General features: G+C 37.3%; 1 protein-coding gene across 3 annotated transcripts in view; it reads left to right on the forward strand.

The window, feature by feature from the left end:
• Positions 1-8,832: 8,832 nt before the first annotated feature.
• The window catches only part of LOC101739131 (probable phosphorylase b kinase regulatory subunit alpha), a 28,252-nt gene continuing 18,037 nt past the window's right edge, over positions 8,833-19,047 (forward strand). Inside the window, exons 1-6 of one of the 3 annotated variants that reach the window (XM_062671761.1) lie at positions 8,833-9,250; positions 10,288-11,273; positions 11,350-11,563; positions 13,015-13,124; positions 18,406-18,553; positions 18,765-18,929. In XM_062671761.1, the coding sequence (XP_062527745.1) occupies positions 8,992-9,250; positions 10,288-11,273; positions 11,350-11,563; positions 13,015-13,124; positions 18,406-18,553; positions 18,765-18,929 (1,882 nt within the window). In that variant the 5' untranslated portion in view covers positions 8,833-8,991. Of the gene's footprint in view, positions 9,251-10,287; positions 11,274-11,349; positions 11,564-13,014; positions 13,125-13,232; positions 13,381-18,405; positions 18,554-18,764; positions 18,930-19,047 lie in introns of all 3 variants that reach the window. The other 2 variants (XM_012691788.4, XM_004927875.5) reach the window with 2 other exon arrangements.

Raw genomic sequence — 19,047 nt, forward strand, 5'->3', positions numbered from 1 at the left:
CAAGCGACGGGTTCGACGAGAACGATGACCGGTGCTTGGGTTACCTAAAAGCACCGGTAGTGGCTCGGGAGGGTCCGAAATGACGTGTTTTGGGCGACGTCGACTGTTTACCATTCGGTCCGCAGAATCGGGAATGTAGTTACCGGCGGCCACGATGAGACGGTTCTCGTGTCGTACCGCTTTCTCGAAATGGCGTACCTACTGATGCCGACTGTTGATACCTACTGATGGACTCTAGGTTCAGGTCGTCGTGGAGGTCGATGTTCCTGACGAACCACGAGGCTCCGATGGCTATCCTGCAAAAACGGGATTGAATTATTTAAAGGAGTTTCCAGTTAGTGCGGGCCGCGTGAGCGAACACTACACTTGCATAAGTCATGACGGGGCGTATGCAAATTTTGTAGAGTGTCACCTTATTTCTAAGGGACAATTTACTTCTCTTGTAAATCATCGGATATACACTTACAAGCACCACAAAAGAAAGATGCATTAACAAGAATAATAAAGGTACTCTTGGGCAAATTAAAAGCAACGCAATTAAAATAGTGAATCAAACAAATACCTATCATGGATATTTGTGACATTTAATATTTATAATGGAGTGGATTATTTATATTATCTATTATTAATTTGCTTTATTTATTCCCGTTAATTTAAAATTTCAAAAATATTAGCAATCAAATGAAAAAACTAATCAAATTAAGAAATAAAGGGAAATTTTACAATATAGAAGTTTTTTGTGGTTAATTACATTACCGTAGTGTCTGTACGGTAAGGTACTAGTGATTATTATGGTCCTTGTAATAGCGCTGAAATTCGTCGTAAGAACCCGTTTAAGAATGGTGTTTGTAATTTTATTTATCACTCTTTTTTTAAAAGGAGTGCACGTTTGGGGTGGTATGGACATGTGATGAGACGAAATGAAAATGAGGTTGTTAAGAGAGTGTTAACTATGAATATGGAAGGACTTAGAGGAAGAGGTAGACCTAAGAAGAAATGGATGGATTGTGTGAAAGACGATATGGGTAGGAGGGGAGTGAGCGAAGAAATGATATATGATAGAAGAGTATGGAAGGAGAAAACATGTTGCGCCGACCCTAGGTGACTGGGAGAAGGGCAGGATAATGATGATGATGACTCTTTTTTTAAATAAATTCTTAGGAAAGGTTATTAAGCCCAGTGGATTTCACGCCAGATCTCTTCAGTGGGTCGCGATTCCAATCCGGTGGTAGATTGAGCGAAGCACTACTCTTGCTAGGGCAGATGTTAGCAAAGTCTCTCTGGCTGAACTCGGTCCGCACGGGTAGGTACCACCGCCCCGCCTATGAGTCCGAACGGGTAGGTACCACCGCCCCGCCTATTTCTGCCGTGAAGCAGTAGTGCGTTTCGGTTTGAAGGGTGGGGCAGCCGTTGTAACTATACTGAGACCTTAGAACTTATATCTCAAGGTGTGTGGCGCATTTACGTTGAAGATGTCTATGGGTTCCAGTTACCACTTAACAGCAGGTGGGCTGTGAGCTCGTCCACACACCTAGGCAATAAATAAATAAAAAGATAGATAAAGAAGCCAAAACTGGCCCTCCATGTGCTTTTACAATGATGTTGCACTGAACGTGCTTCTGTTCCACATATATACTTTCTAGATTACTAGATTGCTTTCTTCTTCTCTTCTTCTAATGAAGAAACTTTTCTTTCTTTCAGAAAGCACGTAAGATGTAATTAAAACGTTAAGTTAGCCATTGATTCACTAACTCGCTTAGAGTCACTTTTCAGTGTCTAAATAAGTAGGAACTAAGCACAAGAATAATAATTTAAATTATTTCATGTAAATGAAAGTCCATTTTTATACTAATTTTTATTTTGGTAATCATAAAAATTGTAGGTAGGTATACTTATAGTAAATTATAATATAAATTCCAAAAATAGACTATAAGTATTATCGAAAAATATGTTCACAACCCTTAGTTTTTGTTGTAGGCTTGTTAATTTTCTCCGCGTAGGTACTCTTCTTTTAGTAGCCGATTATATTATCTTAAAGCCAATTGCAAAAACAGAACAGTACAAATAAAACTACCTAGGTACTTAAAAAAGAGGACTCACAAGAAATTTGTGGGATTTGGTTTAAAAATATTGAGTAGGTTTATCGACGTAAAGATTTTTAGATCTTTACAAAAATATCCATGATATATGAAAATATCCAAAATATAATTACTATTACAGATTAATCTCGTGTTTATTATTTTCATTGAATAAAAAATTATCCGACTACGAGTAGGTAGGTATAACACTATTTATTGCTATTAAACTATAAAATAAAAATAATAATCGTGAGATTAAATAGTAAAAGTAGCTTTATTGTCAATAACTCGCATAAATCGAAGAAAATACAATTCGTGTTTTTTTATGAAAATCTTATTTGTCTGGTTCGCACAGTCTCATCTTATGAAAATGAGAACCAGAGCAGGAGCAGTTGCTGTTTTGAGAGGGTCAGTCTCAAAGTTCTTTTACAGTTAGTTTAACGAGAATAGTTAAGCTCCGATATATTTTTATTTTTGGAATAAAGATAAGCAGAGTGCATGACTCACCTACCACCGTGTAGGGGGGTTATAGACTTCAGAAATCGTAACGCGGATACCACCACGAAACAACGTGTAAGGAAATGACTAAAACCACATGCACGATTTGAAATATTAGAGGTTGAACATAGAAATATTCTCATTAGATAAACTCGATTAAATTTCTTACGGGTACGCATACCATTGATACTAAACAATTCTTAAAACATCGTGAACAAACTCATCACCGATAAAATTTCCACTATGTGATTTTGAAATCAGGATTTATGATAATAAAGTGATTCTTATTGAGATGGACACACACAAGTTCAGAGATAGTTCAACGGTTATTATACTTTAAGTATTGTAGGTTTATGCTTAGAGCGAAAGTTGCAAGATCTTAAGTGTCTAATCAACAAAGACTCCACTTATGCAAAAGCTCGGAACAAAATTAACAATTGAACCTGAAAGAAGTAGACTATGATATTATACAATGTCAGTTATTTTATTTTAAAGAATACATTGCTCCGTACATAGTGTACAAGGCAAAGTAAAAGATAACAACATACATACAAGTTTTTAACATTAGCAAATTTTTTTTTTAAACTCTTTCGATCATACTCTGAAATACCAGTCAACAACCAGTCAACAAAAAAACAAAAAGTCCAAGCAAACAGAATTTGAAAGGCGAATACGTACAAAACACATTCCGATGCTGTGAACTTTAACTGTACTGCACTCTAACTGTAATTAAACAACAAAATGAATCCAAATTGATTGATATGAAACATACTAAGTTTAGGTACTGACGGCATATTTGACAGATTTCAACCAATGGTATGGCGCATTTACGTTGTAGATGTCTATGGGCTCCAGTAACCACTGAACACCAGGTGGGCTGTGAGCTCGTCCACCCATCTAAGCAATGAAAAAAATAATGAATAGGAAGCACGATAGATATGATGTATGAATGGCATTATTCTAATAATCTCAGTTTATTCATCAATTGGAATGGCAATATTTGTGTCAGGTAAACTTAAATGTGAGAGTTTACTTGCCCCAAGGTACGGCAGCCTACTGGGTGACCTATGTTGTACTATCTATTCAAATACTTCGGTGATTCCAAAAAAAATTTTTTTTGATCTTATATTGAAATTGCTTCAAAACTCTTCATATCTGGCCTTTATTTCGTAAACGTTAAAATCGTTATTACGAATAAAAATATGCGAGTGTCCGTTGTATTGGATTAACATCTATAGAAAACTGTTATTAAAATTGTTTAAACTACTTATTGCAAGAAACTCTATCAGAATGTGGAGTTATTATCTAAAGGTAGTGGCGTAACTCACGTAAGTCGCGCCTGGAGCACAATACCTTTTTAGCGCCCATATTTATACTATGAATATTCCTTTTTTGTTTTTATTTACGAATTAACATTTATTATATTACACTGGCACTAAATTTAAAAATATATTTTCCAGAAAGTATTTATAAAAAAATCAAAATATTTTTTGTTTTGCACCCCTTTGTGAATAGCGCCTTGGGCATGAAGCCCTTGCCCCCACCCCTCGCTACGCCGCTGCCTTAAAGATAAGACTCCTGCTTCATTTGAGCTTCCATTATGCTATAAAACTGAGACTTAGAACTATTTATTGCTCAATGTAGGTATTTAAGTTGTTGATGTCTATGGGCTTTGGTAACCACTTAACATCAGATGCGCTGTGAGCTCGTATACCCATTAAATTTAATGTTACAGATAGTACATTTCTTTGAACTCATTCCAAAAGTCAACTTTTTTTTTGTAACAGATTTACATATAAATGCTTTTGCAAGTGAATAAAATAACAATGAGAGTCCGAGAAGTAATTGGTGTAAAAAATAATAATGTGCTAACAATACACATAATACCATCATTAACTTTCAATTACAGTAAGTCAACCGAGTCTAGCTCATCTCTCTTATCCCAAATTCCATTGTTTAAGTATGTCGAGACTAATAGGTATCAACCCATTGACTGACAAAAGTTTAATTGTTTGAACTGTTTTGATTTTAAGTAACACATTCCAACTCGACAGTGATAAAGAATGGCCCAGATATTTTTACAATCTAATGAATTTACTTGAACATTAAGGACATATGTACAATTAAGAGAGTATTAAACTACATCAATCAGATTAAAAATCTGACTGTAAGTAATAAAATCGCTTTAATCATAGTTACATTAAATTTTTACAAAAATAATGTGTATCGTATGTATCAAGGCACAAAAGTTAGATCTATCTGATAAATTTAATAAATTAATGATTGCAACCTTGAGTGACAATCTTGAGTCTGTTCCAACGTTAATTGTTTTAGCATTCAGTCTGTGCTACCCTTAAATATCTACTTCATAGTATAAATAGAACAATAGTATTGATCGACCCATCATGCAGGGTCACAATGTTTTACAATTGTTACATATTCTCTTTCAATATAAACATTAACTGAAGCATAAAAATACAAGAGTAATAATAACATATCTTTATCACATTTTCTTTTATATAAATACTTTTATCTTATCTACAAAAGGAAGACGAAATATTGCTATCAAATATTACAAAATAGTTAATAAATCACTTACTATTAAAAGGCACATTTTGAGCACCAAAAATGTTCAAACATTTTCTTTCACTTAATACATGTTATTTTTTATTGCCATGCAGTCAGACAAACATATAGCATCACTCATAGAAATGAGCAATGCTACAGGACGTCAAGCACAGGCAGAGTCTACTGCCAAGTCATCAGACATCAGTTTACAGTTACAAAATTAATTCAAATACAAACAAACAAAAAACAGTATATATTATAGTATTTGATATAATTGCTATTACAAGGCAGGGCAAAATATCAGTTGTGTACAAAATATTCTTCTGAATAAATGTTACATTATTAGTTTTTTGGTGCATTTGGTCAGATTATACTAAGTATCTATAGTAAAGGAATAGTTCCACTAAGCCAAGTAATACTAACAATTGGAAACTTGTACCACCCTATAACATGAGAGAGTCATTTAAATTGTTTTTAGATCATGAGCTGCATTGTGAGCTTTATTAAATGTTGTTTTTCAATTGAAATTTTATCAATTTACGCCAACAGCATTAACATCTGGCTTTCTTATCAGAAACTATTCCTTTACACTCAATTTATCACATAATAGTCTAGTCATTATACATGCCATCAAGAAGGAAATCCATACGTTTGTAATGTCTGTTTTTCCATGCCTCTTGCCCTCTTTTTAAAGCCAAATATCCAAGCACAGCAAACATGGGAACCACAAGTATTGTGATAACTACAGGAATTACCATTCCTGGGTGCTTAGTAACTGTCTTACTTTGAGTCATTTTATCTGGCAAAATCATTGTTTTTCTTTCTGTTAACTTCTCCTGTGCATTTGCATCATTGTCCATTTTATCTGATGATAGCAATGTTGGCTTCTTGTGTATTCCAGCTTCAGATGATGCAGAAATTGGTATTTTAGAATCACTTATCACATTTTCACTTGAAAGTTTTTCAGTTGAATTCAAAACAGTTGTATTTGCAATATTACCAGTAGTACTAACATTTTGTAAATTTGTGGAATTTATTATTGTATAGTTTCCAACTCCTTTCCTAGGATGTATGGGTTTTTCTTTTTGTTTGGTTATTCCTTCCTCTAAGCTCATTAAATCAATCAATGTGTCTTTAGGAAGTGTCCGGGTTTCTGACAACAATGCACCCCCTTCACTTAATATATTTACTTTCGAATCTTTGCTGATGTTTTCTTTAGAGGTATTGAGTGAAGGTTTAACTTTTTCATGTTGTGTATCTACTGTGGTCACGTTGATGCAACTGACCAACGAGGCAAATAGTATGGTGCATAAAAACAAATATTTAATCATTTTTATACTATACCACAGCTACTCACAAGTCTCAATTTAAACTTTTTTTCATTAAGTGTAGATTTAGAATTAATTGTATACATAAAGAGTTCCAAAAGTAAATATGTTTATTAAAATATACATCAAAATGAAATATGGCTAAAGAAAAACATAACTTTTGGTAAATTGAGCTGTAGGTACGTAGTAGACATGCGTAGTTCCGGACCTAAATAGTTCCTGGAACTATGTCCTCATATGGAACTATATCATTCAATCCGAGTTGTCAAAATTAACATGTTCAGACAGTTCCATTTCCATTCCAAGTGTACTGTTATGCAGGAACTACGAACGCGTTGAACATGACGGACATGCGGACATGATTAGAGCATAGGTACCGCGCGGCGCGGAGGCGTGGCGCGGCGAGTCCACCCGAACGAGTCTCGAAACGACACGAGTCCACGTAAAGAGATAAGGCGACATATGGCACGAATACGAGAGAGTGAGATGGAGCGAGTGCATGAAACTGCATGTGGAGCTCTTTCATATTACATTTTTATTAATATTGAAGTTATGTTCTACGACCTACGTGTTACAGTCGATAGTTGAATAAATTAAAATGTTTTGACCTTGACCATGCATCATTCCTACGAGCACTTAACCTTAAGTGTTTGTGGACCATTTCTTAGAAAATCATAATTCAAAATTCGAGAATTTTAAAACATTCACCACTTTCGCTATCTCGGTTATGGGAAAAAGGTTGTAAGGCTACAACGAGCTTAATTTACGTTGTATATCAGAATAACGTGGTATTTTAATTAACAACTGATAGGTTATAGTTTCCGGTGCATCGTACAATACCTACATTGAAAAATAATGAAAGTAGTAGAGTAGTTGAAATTATGACAAAGTAATTACAGTACATTAATAAATTATGCAACCAGCTGTAACAATGAACCTAAAACTAAAAACCTTACAAAATAATAATTACAATAATAATTGCCATAAGCGGCAATCTATTTTTATATAGTGCTTTTAAAAAATTGTATTTTTAATACCTTTTTTGAAAAATATTGTGTAATTAATAATAACTTAATACGTGATTCGCTACACTACAAACAGCTACTAGACTTAACATGTCCGCGGAACTAAACAGCTTCAAACAGCTACTAGACTTAATATGTCCGCGGAACTAAACAGCTACAAACTACAAACAGCTACTAGACTTAACATGTTCGTGAAACTAAACAGTTCCGCGAACATGTTTACTGGAACTAGTTCCGACACTCAAAAGAACGATGTCATGTTCAATCCAGTTCCGAACATGATTAGCGCACGTCTAGTACGTAGGTAGGTAGATTTTTTTTTTATATTGACACTTGGAATTTGACGTAAGAATGACTTTTTTATTTTGATTAATTGGATAGGCAAATAAAATACAGCCCATGCTATTAAGTCTTTTGGAATTAGTCGAGTCCTGAACCACATGTTATAGTTAAACGTTGAGTACTACCGGCCTAGGAATATCGCCACCGGGAGTAATAAAAGGCCATCAAGGGATTCACTATAGAAGGAACAGCAGCAGTGGTACGGGTAAGGACCAGAATCCACCAAAATAGCTCTAATTTTAGGCCTTGGTTTCGGACGCCGGAACACATGTCATCCATACTTTTACTGGTGGTAGGACCTCTTGTGAGTCCGCGCGGATAGGTAGATTTGAAGGATGGGGCAGCCGTTGTAACTATACTGAGACCTTAGAACTTATATCTTAAGGTGGATGGCGTATTTACGTTGTAGATATCTATGGGCTCCAGTAACCACTTAACATCAGGTGGGCTGTGACCTCGTCCACCCATCTAAGCAATAAAAAAAAATAACATTACGCTCATTTATAGTGTGCTTCGAGAGGCCTTTTTAACTACTTACCACCCAGATTTGTAATGAATGAGTTAATGGAGAGTCTCCATTCACTCATTCATTCCATTGGAAAGTACTCAGCGGTATATAATGGCTTGCTCAAGTAATAGTGTTCTATGGGCTTGCTTGTCCTCCTGACATTGTTGTTATCCTTAAACGATGGCAATCACTAACCATCGGATGAACTGTATACAAAGACGCTGAAAAAAAATTAAAAGAGCACTAGTGGGAGAAATCAAACAAAACCGTTAGGCCACTTAATATAAAGCAAATTCTTACGATTTTATTGTCAGTTTACTTCATTTCAGCTCATTCAACACCTATGATGTTATTTAATGTCACTTCACCTCGTTTTATTGGATAAGTACGGCTTTGCACTTTTGTTATGAAAGATATAGGTGTATGTTTTATTTAGTCTTTGCCTGTTTAATAGGTGAATTAAATAAACAGCAACAAGTAATATTTGACAATGACACTATTGACTTTGAGTATCTCCCTGGACTTGTACAAATACCTATTTTGAGGATCGTTTTCCAGTGGTTTTGAATCTTGTAAAGTAAAGCAAAAGTATTAAAAGAAAAACAATCTCCGATTTTGGCAAATGCATATCTGTTGAGCACAAAATGAGGACCCGAAGTAACTCGGGCGTCCGTTTGGATTACTACCAAAGGATCATACACAAGTTAATTTTAGATCATCAGCAACCAGTTACTGGCTTGTTCCCTGCTAGTCCTCAAAACGACCATGCCTGGATTAGAGATAACCTGTACTGTATATTAGCAGTATGGGGACTGTCGATGGCGTTCAAGAAAATTGCCGACCAAGATGAGGATCGTGCTAAAACATATGAGTTAGAGCAGAGCTGTGTGAAGCTTATGAGAGGTAAAACTAAAATAATTTAATCATTTCAGACACTATGATTTTCTTGAAACAGTGTAGGTATTACATAAAAAGTGCTTTTGCTCCTAAAATTACTAATATTTGTTGCCAAGTTTTCTGGTGTTCACATACATAAATAAAAACAACACAGCGCAATTTCTGTACTAACAATTTTTGACTTGCCTTCTACTTGCCTTCGTTTTATTTGCCATCCTTTTGTTCTTTTGTCTAACTTAATATGTAGTAAATCTTGCTTGCTTGAAATCTGCAAGATTGAAGAAAATTGCAAGAGTAAGGAGGAGTTACTAATCATTGAGTTGAAAAAAAACACCAGGTACAAAATTAACATTTTAAGGAGGTAAGCATTTAACATGAAAAGTTTAGGTGAACTTAAAATATGATAACAAAAAACAAGAAAGCTTTTTTGAAGCTTAATTATTTGAGAGGACTTAGCTACCACCTTGTTATAAGCATCACCACAAAGTGTAACTTGTCAATATGATCATGACAATACATATTTAAATCTTAGTGTTAATCTTCAAATGGTATAGCTAATATATAAATTTATTACCTACAAATTAAAATAGATTTACCTTTTGAAATACAAAAGTAAATTAACCAGTACTTAGAGGTTCTTCAGGAGATCCTCAACCTAGTGATATGCTGCAAATACAGAACAACACACAAAAGTCAAATGGAATCTGAGATGTGCCCAGTCACAATTTGTACAGTTTGCAACAATTGATAATGCATGGCCTCAATGGTCTATACACAGGCCATAGGATTGATGAGTCTAACTTCCTATTAGTTGAATAATATGCTGGAAGATTTGCAAGCCAGATAGTCAAATGTAGTAAAATACCATAAAGTTTTGAAATAAAATGGAACACATCAAAGCCTCTTAATCATTAAGCTTTAATGATAATATTCAATTTTACTTTGTTAATTATCTTTCACATATTTGGATTTGTTGTTAATAACAATTTGTAATCACTGGCATTTAAAATATTATAAACATTAATTATAAAAACTTTTTACAGGTTTACTCATGGCTATGATGCAGCAAAAAGATAAAGTAGAGAAATTCAAAACAACACAACATTCATTAGACTCTCTTCATGCTAAGTACTCATCAACAACTGGACAGATTGTTGTTAAAGACAATGAATGGGGCCATTTGCAGATTGATGCCATTTCTTTGTATTTACTCATACTTGCACAGATGACTGCTTCAGGACTACAGATTGTATTTTCATTAGATGAAGTGGCTTTCATTCAAAACTTAGTTTTCTACATTGAGTCTGCATATTGCACACCAGACTATGGCATCTGGGAGAGGGGTGACAAAACAAATCATGGTTTGCCAGAGCTAAATGCTAGTTCTATTGGGATGGCCAAAGCTGCTCTTGAGGCCATGAACGAACTTGATTTATTTGGAGCTCGTGGGGGTCCTTCCAGCGTGATTCACGTGTTAGCGGATGAAGCTCAAAAATGTCAGGCAGTACTTCAGTCAATGCTACCTCGAGAATCAAATAGTAAAGAATTAGATTCAGGCTTACTGTCTATTATTAGCTATCCTGCATTTGCTGTTGATGATCCACAATTGATAGCGAAAACCAGAGATGCTATTATAACAAAGCTGCAGGGAAAGTATGGATGTAAAAGATTTTTACGAGATGGTCACAAAACCCCAAGAGAAGATCCCAACAGGCTATACTATGAACCATGGGAGTTGAGGATGTTTGAAAACATTGAATGTGAATGGCCTCTTTTCTTTTGCTATCTCATTCTCGATTACTGTTTCCAAGGAGACAAAATAAATGGAGGGGAATATATGCAAAAATTAGAAAAAATTATGATAAGGAAAGATGATGGGATAAGGCTTGTACCTGAGTTGTATTCAGTTCCTGCAGATAAAGCTGACTTAGAGCAGAGTGAACCTGGGACTCAAGAGAGGATACCTCTTGGCAGATGTCCGTTTATTTGGGCTCAATCTCTATACATACTCGGAAAACTATTACAAGAAGTAAGTGAAAAAACTTTCTGATAGTGACACGCTTGTTAAAAATCATTAATATTTATTAATTTATAAATTTTTATAGGGATTTTTGGCTGTTGGTGAATTAGATCCCTTAAATAGAAGATTATGTTCAGAAAAGAAACCAGATGTGGTTGTACAGATAGTTATACTTGCTGAAGACAATGACATAAGGGATAAACTGCTTGAGTATGACTTGCACGTTCAAACTATCAGTGAAGTGGCACCTATCGAAGTTCAACCAGCTAGAGTATTGAGCCATCTATATACATATTTGGGTAAAGTATCAGAGGATGGGAGTTATGTGATGTATATTATTCAAATGACAATCAGGGTAAATGTTCCCTAACATAGTTCCTCATAGCTAACTCCCCTCTATGAAATTTACAAGGGTTCAGGCTTACAAAACTTTGTGGCCCTAAAGGGTAAGACACCCGCTGAACTCTTATCAAGTGATGTAACCGCACTGGTGTTTAAGTCACAGACAATTTTTCTAAGGCCATATGTACTAAAGTGTGTTCATGAAAGAGTACTACAATGAAAGTTAACGCAGGGCGTAGTATAAGCCTGCAGAGGCAGATACCACCATCTTTATTATTTCTGCCACAAATCAGTCACACTATTCTGTTTGTAGGCTGGGACAGCAGTTATGTAGAACAATTATGACTTTAAACTCATGTGTGATTTCTATGAGCTCCTGTATCCATTTAACAGTGCTGAGCCATGATCTTCTTTATTCTATGCAACAAATAAATAACAATAACATAGCTCACCTTGCACTCGCGATCCGCCTTCATTTATTTATTAAGGTGTACAATTTTATTGTCTACTAGCTGACCCGGCAGACTTCGTAGTGCCTCAATCGATAAATAAAATACCTAAACTTTTGTATAAAATAAACTTAGAACACATATCAAAGGAAAATCAAAATTGTAATTTTTATTTAATTCCGAGCATTTTCATATTTATTTTAAACCTTCTCTGGACTTCCACAAATAATTCAAAACCAAAATTAGCCATATTGGTCCAGCCGTTCTCGAGCTTTAGCGAGACTAAAAAAAAAAAAACAGCGTGGAACAGCATGGAGTCACTCCACAGTGCGTTTCTAGGGATCTTTTTTACCACGTACCATCCGGCTATGGAATGAGCTCCCCTCCACGGTGTTTCCGAGCGCTATGACATGTCCTTTTTCAAACGAGACTTGTGGAGAGTATTAAGCAGTAGGCAGCGGCTTGGCTCTGCCCCTAGCATTGCTGAAGTCCATGGGCGACGGTAACCACTCACCATCAGGTGGGCCGTATGCTCATCTGCCTACAAGGGCGGTAAAAAAAAACAGCCATTCATTTTTATAAATATAGATTATAATGACGTTCTACGGGCTCCGACCACATATGGACAGAATAATTTGATACATTAATCACTTCTATTCAGTGAAATAAAAAAAACACCACAACTATGATTTTATTTAAACTGATTTTATTGAAGTGCTCGCGTAATGTTCGAAATCCGACCATAATCGCTGATACCTGAAGATTTAAATTCGTATTTAGATTCTTTCTCCTTTTTCAACAATAGTATCTTGAAAAAGAAATGAATATTTTCATATTTTTTTAATTGATAACTGCAAAGCTGCATAATTCTAAAAAGGAAAGAAAATCTGTTGACAAACTAGAAGACAATGATACTTAATTGCCTATATTTTGCCTATTTATGTATAAACTTATTACAGGTAGAAACAAAAAGCTTGGTCTGTCTGGAAGAAAATCACGTGATGTTGGCATTCTTAGTACAAGCAAATTGTATTCTTTGAATGACAGAATATTTGCCTTTACACCCCAGGTAAAAACCATAACATTATTTAATGCTGTAGTAAATCTAACATTTCATCAAATATAATATTATTACTTCCATCACTTTTTCTTCATACTAATTTTTTATTTGCTTCAGTTTTCTGACATGAAACGTTTCTACATAGCTTCCGACTATGAACTGATGGTCGATACTCTTAAAGCCGAAATAAATTTCTTGAAGTCCTCCTGGCAAAATCTTCTCGGGAGACCTCTTGTTGTATTGACCTTGAATAAAATGCATTTAGGTATTATTTTATTTTATTTTCGATACTCGTGCTTTGTCATAATATCATCCATATTTTAATATACGTATCAAGTATAATAAATCCATAATATTATGTATGTCGGCTCACGTCAGGGATGGCTGAGCGGTAGGTTCCGTCATCACTCGTATTTGGTTGAACACAGTTTATAAAAAGTCAATAAAACCTTTTGAATAACAATTATTGAAACTCAACACACACAACTTTCACAATGACAGGATAAACCGACAGTTTCGTTGCACATACCGACAGACCGACTGACTGAGACGGACGGAATGACTGTCTGACACGGAATGCCACGACTCTGTCCACGTACCACCATTTTATACTGTGGCGTTACGTAGTCTACCCTTCATTTTGTGATATTTATCAAAACAACATCTCATCATTTAAAATAATAATCAAAACCACCGTCTTAATATTACTAAAAGTCGTTATCCACGACAACTAAAAGTCGTTATCCACGACACGGCCATTCTGACATGTCACACGTCCCTGTGTGACGCTCCTGCAAGAAAAACAACCTTTTGCAATATCAAACAGGTTTCGTCTCGGCCAATCCTGATACATTCACGATTGAGGATTGGGATTCCTTTCATTACAAACCATAACGTTAGCTCTCAACAAGATCTTTAACAGACCATGTTAACCTGTGTGAGTAGATAACTTAATTACCCAATTATCAGTGATACACTATACAATTGAAAAATTTCATTAATGCTCAATAAGCATTAGAAACCCGAGTTATTACAAAACAACTCAATCTGAGCAGTATTTCATCAGTATTCTGTATCAACCACAAACTATCGTTACAATTACTTCCATCTAGTGAGAGTAACTCATGCCACCTAGGTATATCGAGTGACGATAAACCAATTCAAGTGCCACCTCCATCAAGTAGCTCTTGACTACTTATTGCCTCCATCCGGCAAATAAGTGGGACCTCCATCCGGTACCCAACTTCAACACAAAACACTAATGCCTCCATCCGGCACGCAAGTGGAACTTCCATCCAGTACCCACTTCAACCATAAAACACATCGCAATGCCTCCATCCGGCAATAAAACGAACACATCACCTAAATCGAGCGATGTGTTCAATTACCAGTCATAAATGACACCGAATACTGTTCTTTACTAATCACACAAAATAGGACAACAAAATCCTTACTTTAATCAGTCAGTTGTATCGTGGGCATTTGATCCTACATCTTCTACATCACTAGTTTCAACAAAATCGTATAGAACGCTCCTGGCCTGGCTGCCGGCGCAGCTAGTGACATTGCCACCCACATTATCATTAAAACAAATGATAAAACCAATACACATCATTTCACAATATAGAGTCAAAGTCATTACTAGACCAACACAACAATAGTCTCCATTGAGACCCAGGTCTCCGCTGTACCAATCGATGGAGATGCTCTCTCTCACCTCACTGATCAGTCTCGTCAGTAGCACTACTTAGAGGCAACCTTATGTAATCATAGGTTCTATTACCAGTTAAAGCCACAAAATTCAACATCAAATTTTACTAACTTTCCAATGTTCTGGTCTCGTCAAAGTTAATCTCTTACTTTCAGTATCATTTTAAGTAAAAACCTTTAGGGATATGGCACGCGAACTATTAAGAATTCGAAGGGGCTTACTTTTGTTATTCTTATGGTAGAACAATTTAAAATAGATGTACGGCTTCTAGCACTTCTTGTCAAGAACAATTCCATGAGCTCACCGCGAGCTTGGTCATCAATAACGCAAGTCTGGGCTTCGAATAAGGACACTAGATTTAAGTGTTCTATTTCGCTGAATGCTCAATCTCACTGAACCGATTAAAACAACTATCAGGTAGTACATGACATACAATAGGTAAGCAATAAACCATCGCATAGGATTTGTTCCGTACAGTTTTGAGTCAAAACAACAGAAACCTTTTATGAGAACCATCGTATAAAATTGATGAGTTATGAAGCTACTACTAATAGATTTCTTGACAAGAGAGCATTCGGCACCCGAATCCAAATAAAATAATACGACTCACCAGATTGTTCTTATTTACCAAAATTGCCCGATGTTACGCAGCTACCGGCACGTTGCTCCGCTCGGCCGGTGAATAGTTGACCCATCGAGCGCCGACAGACGGCGTTTGCGTCCCATATCTCGTATTGGCTGCAGCAATCACGTGTCGAATGCGACACGGCCTTCCTGGTTGTACACGCCTCGTGTGATGGTTAACCTACAATCAAAAACATCCACGAGAACACTTGTTCCGCTCGATCACTCCTGACTACACTTTACGACTTATCGGAAAATTTAAAGTCATCAAAGCTTTAAACTGTTTTAATACCATTTTAACCAAATCAAACAATAAGGTATACAAAGTTCACTATTCAGCAGCCAGAGCACGTACCACAGTCGTTCATCAAACTTCAAATTTACTCTGTACAAATCAGGCATAGCTTACAGGAACTCAGATCAAAGAAAACTTCCGAGTAAAAATATCTAACGCCACGGCTCTCCAGCCGACCAGCAATCGCAATTGCCCTCATGATGCGCATCCACCGCGTGGATCGCCCGTGTGCATCACCCGCTGACTACACACGATGGTCTTTACAGACCCCGACCTCCGCCAGAGCCAAACGCGCACCGCGCACCCACGGACTACTTGAGTTGCCTCAAGAGACACCGATTTCTACCGGGCTACGACTACGTAATAGCTACTGGTACGGTCGAACACAATACGGCCGATAGACTATCCTTACTCGAGTTTTCACCACAATTTAAGCTTGCTCTTCATCATCATCATTTACATCAACCTCGACTGGTAACTGGTATGTGACCTGCTGGCATTTTTCTTAGCCTATCGTGTGGGTATTTGTAAGTACGTTTTGAATTTAAAGCTTTCAATGTGTAACGGTCACCATCCAATACTTCAACTACTTTAAACGGCCCTTTAAACTTCGTATCTAATTTCGTTTGATTACGCTCTTCGATTTAATGTGTGGACGAGCTCACAGCCCACCTTGTGTTAAGTGGTTACTGGAACCCATAGACATCCACAGCGTAAACGCACCACACACCTTGAGATAGAAGTTCTAAGGTCTCAGTATAGTTACAACCGCTGCCCCATCCTTCAAACCGAAATACACCACTGCTTCACGACAGAAATAGGCAGGGTGATGGTACCCGTGTGGTCGATGGCACTATACGGAGCACCCGTCTGGTGCCACGTCCTTACCCACGAGAACGTCGCCGCGCTGCGACGCCGGCAGCGCGCGATCGCAGTCAGAGTTATTCAAGGATACCTCACAGTCTCCTACGAGGCGGCGCGCCCTAGCGCAAGTGCAGCCGGAGCGCGGGGGCTCCAATCTTGGCAGTCCGTGCTGGAGGCGTGGTCTCGTCGTTTGGCGGACCCGTCGGCCGGCCTCCGTACCGTCGAGGCGATCTGCCCGGTTCTCGCGGACTGGGTGGGCCGCGACCGCGGAAGTCTCACCTCCGGCTACCTGTGCAGACTCACAAGACATTTTACCACCATGCAAACTTCTTACGCAACAAATCTTACCAGCCACCACGCAAACTACAATTTTACGGGTTCCACCTCTCCTACACGATGTTACTCCCACACTGAGGAAGCCAACGAAAAACCTGCATCCGCCAGCGGGACCCGAACACCGCCGCATCGCCAGACACGAACGCACCGGACGTCTTATCTTACAGGTCACGACGACTTCAGATGTGTAAATTTTTCTTCCCCACGGAAACTTGCTTGCTTTCTTGTTTGCCTGCTTGCTGGAGCCCGAAGTCATCGAACGTGTAGTGTTATTGGTATTGAATCTAGTAGATTCTAAAATTTCAGCGACAATTCACAGTCTCATGTCCTGGTTTACTGCACTAGTGCCATGTAACTCTAGCAGTAGTCATTGGCTTAAAAACGATTCGTGTCGGAACTACCCACTCGTCATGACAGATCCATTATTGCGATCAAGTTTCACTTGAGATTTGCACTTGCCTTAATTTCTTGCAATAGCTTGTTACGTGTTGTATTTCCGCTAGTAAATGCCATGTGATGAAGTCGACAGTTCAACTGGGCAACATGAGCCAGAACGTAAGATGTGACGATTTCTTCATGGCTCAGATCTTCCATCGAGGTAACAGAGACGTTATTACACGACTTACGTATGCTGCATTCACGCTCTTGTGGCGTACCACTACTAGTATTCTGGTCTGCATCATGTTTTTTTTTTTACTGTACTTCGAACATGTCCAAACACGTCACGCCAGTGAGAGTAGAGTCCTGATCTCACTTCTGATGTCAGCACACATTCGGGGATGGCTGAGCGGTAGGTTCCGTCATCACTCGTATTTGGTTGAACACAGTTTATAAAAAGTCAATAAAACCTTTTGAATAACAATTATTGAAACTCAACACACACAACTTTCACAATGACAGGATAAACCGACAGTTTCGTTGCACATACCGACAGACCGACTGACTGAGACGGACGGAATGACTGTCTGACACGGAATGCCACGACTCTGTCCACGTACCGCCATTTTATACTGTGGCGTTACGTAGTCTACCCTTCATTTTGTGATATTTATCAAAACAACATCTCATCATTTAAAATAATAATCAAAACCACCGTCTTAATATTACTAAAAGTCGTTATCCACGACAACTAAAAGTCGTTATCCACGACATGTATATATTCACTACTAATCAACTAAATGTTAAGAATTTATAGGTTTGGTGTGTATAGAAAATTGTAATCCGGAAAATCTTATTTAGTTAACAATTAATGAAACTATGTTATAGGTATACGGACCCAACACAATAATATGTTGATATTTAAAAAGAATACTAACATAGAAATGGATAATGATAGTGTCTTGTTTGTCTGAATGCCTGAACTAATAACTGAAGTTCTGTTACTACACTAACGGAATACGGCTTTTAGTGCGTAGTTGGTCCCCTTATTAAATACCTGCATGGTTTGTGGTGTGCTATAGAACTTCGACTACGAGGAATACTACATGTCTCGCGACCCGGCTCTGCTCGCGAGCACGTTCATGGCGAACGTCGCCTTCCTCGGGATGAGCTGGAAGCAGATGCTGGGTCGCCCGACCATCACATTGCTAGCCACGCAGTACCTCTTAGGTAAATATCCTCCTTAACTTCATGCATAAGCTGTTGAGAAACGTCACTGTTGGTACATCAAAGATTGTGTGCATGATTATTTATGTACTTCGTTTTATCATCATATCAAGGGCCTGATATATTCATCTATCATTAAATTAGCTTGTAATTTGTATGTGTGATCTATTTTCTATTGGTCACCGTTAATGGAAATGGTGCTGACAATTTTCAGATCAAGGCAGAATCCCGATGGCGATGATAACGACAATGAAAAAACTGAAGTCAGGTTATATAAACGGCACCAGAGTAACTCTTGGTAATCTAGGAGAGTTTCTGAGCACGTCCGCCATTACGAACTTGAGTTTTCTGGGAAGTCAAGAAGAGGGGTACCCGGATAGTGAGTGTTCAAATTTATAGATATTTATATTAAAATATAAATGTAAAGATGTATAAATAAGTATTGACAAATATTAGATGAATTTATGTATGGATGCCCTAGTCATATAGTATAGTCT

Source organism: Bombyx mori, chromosome 13, assembly GCF_030269925.1.
Source record: "Bombyx mori chromosome 13, ASM3026992v2".
NCBI classification, from domain to species: domain Eukaryota; kingdom Metazoa; phylum Arthropoda; class Insecta; order Lepidoptera; family Bombycidae; genus Bombyx; species Bombyx mori.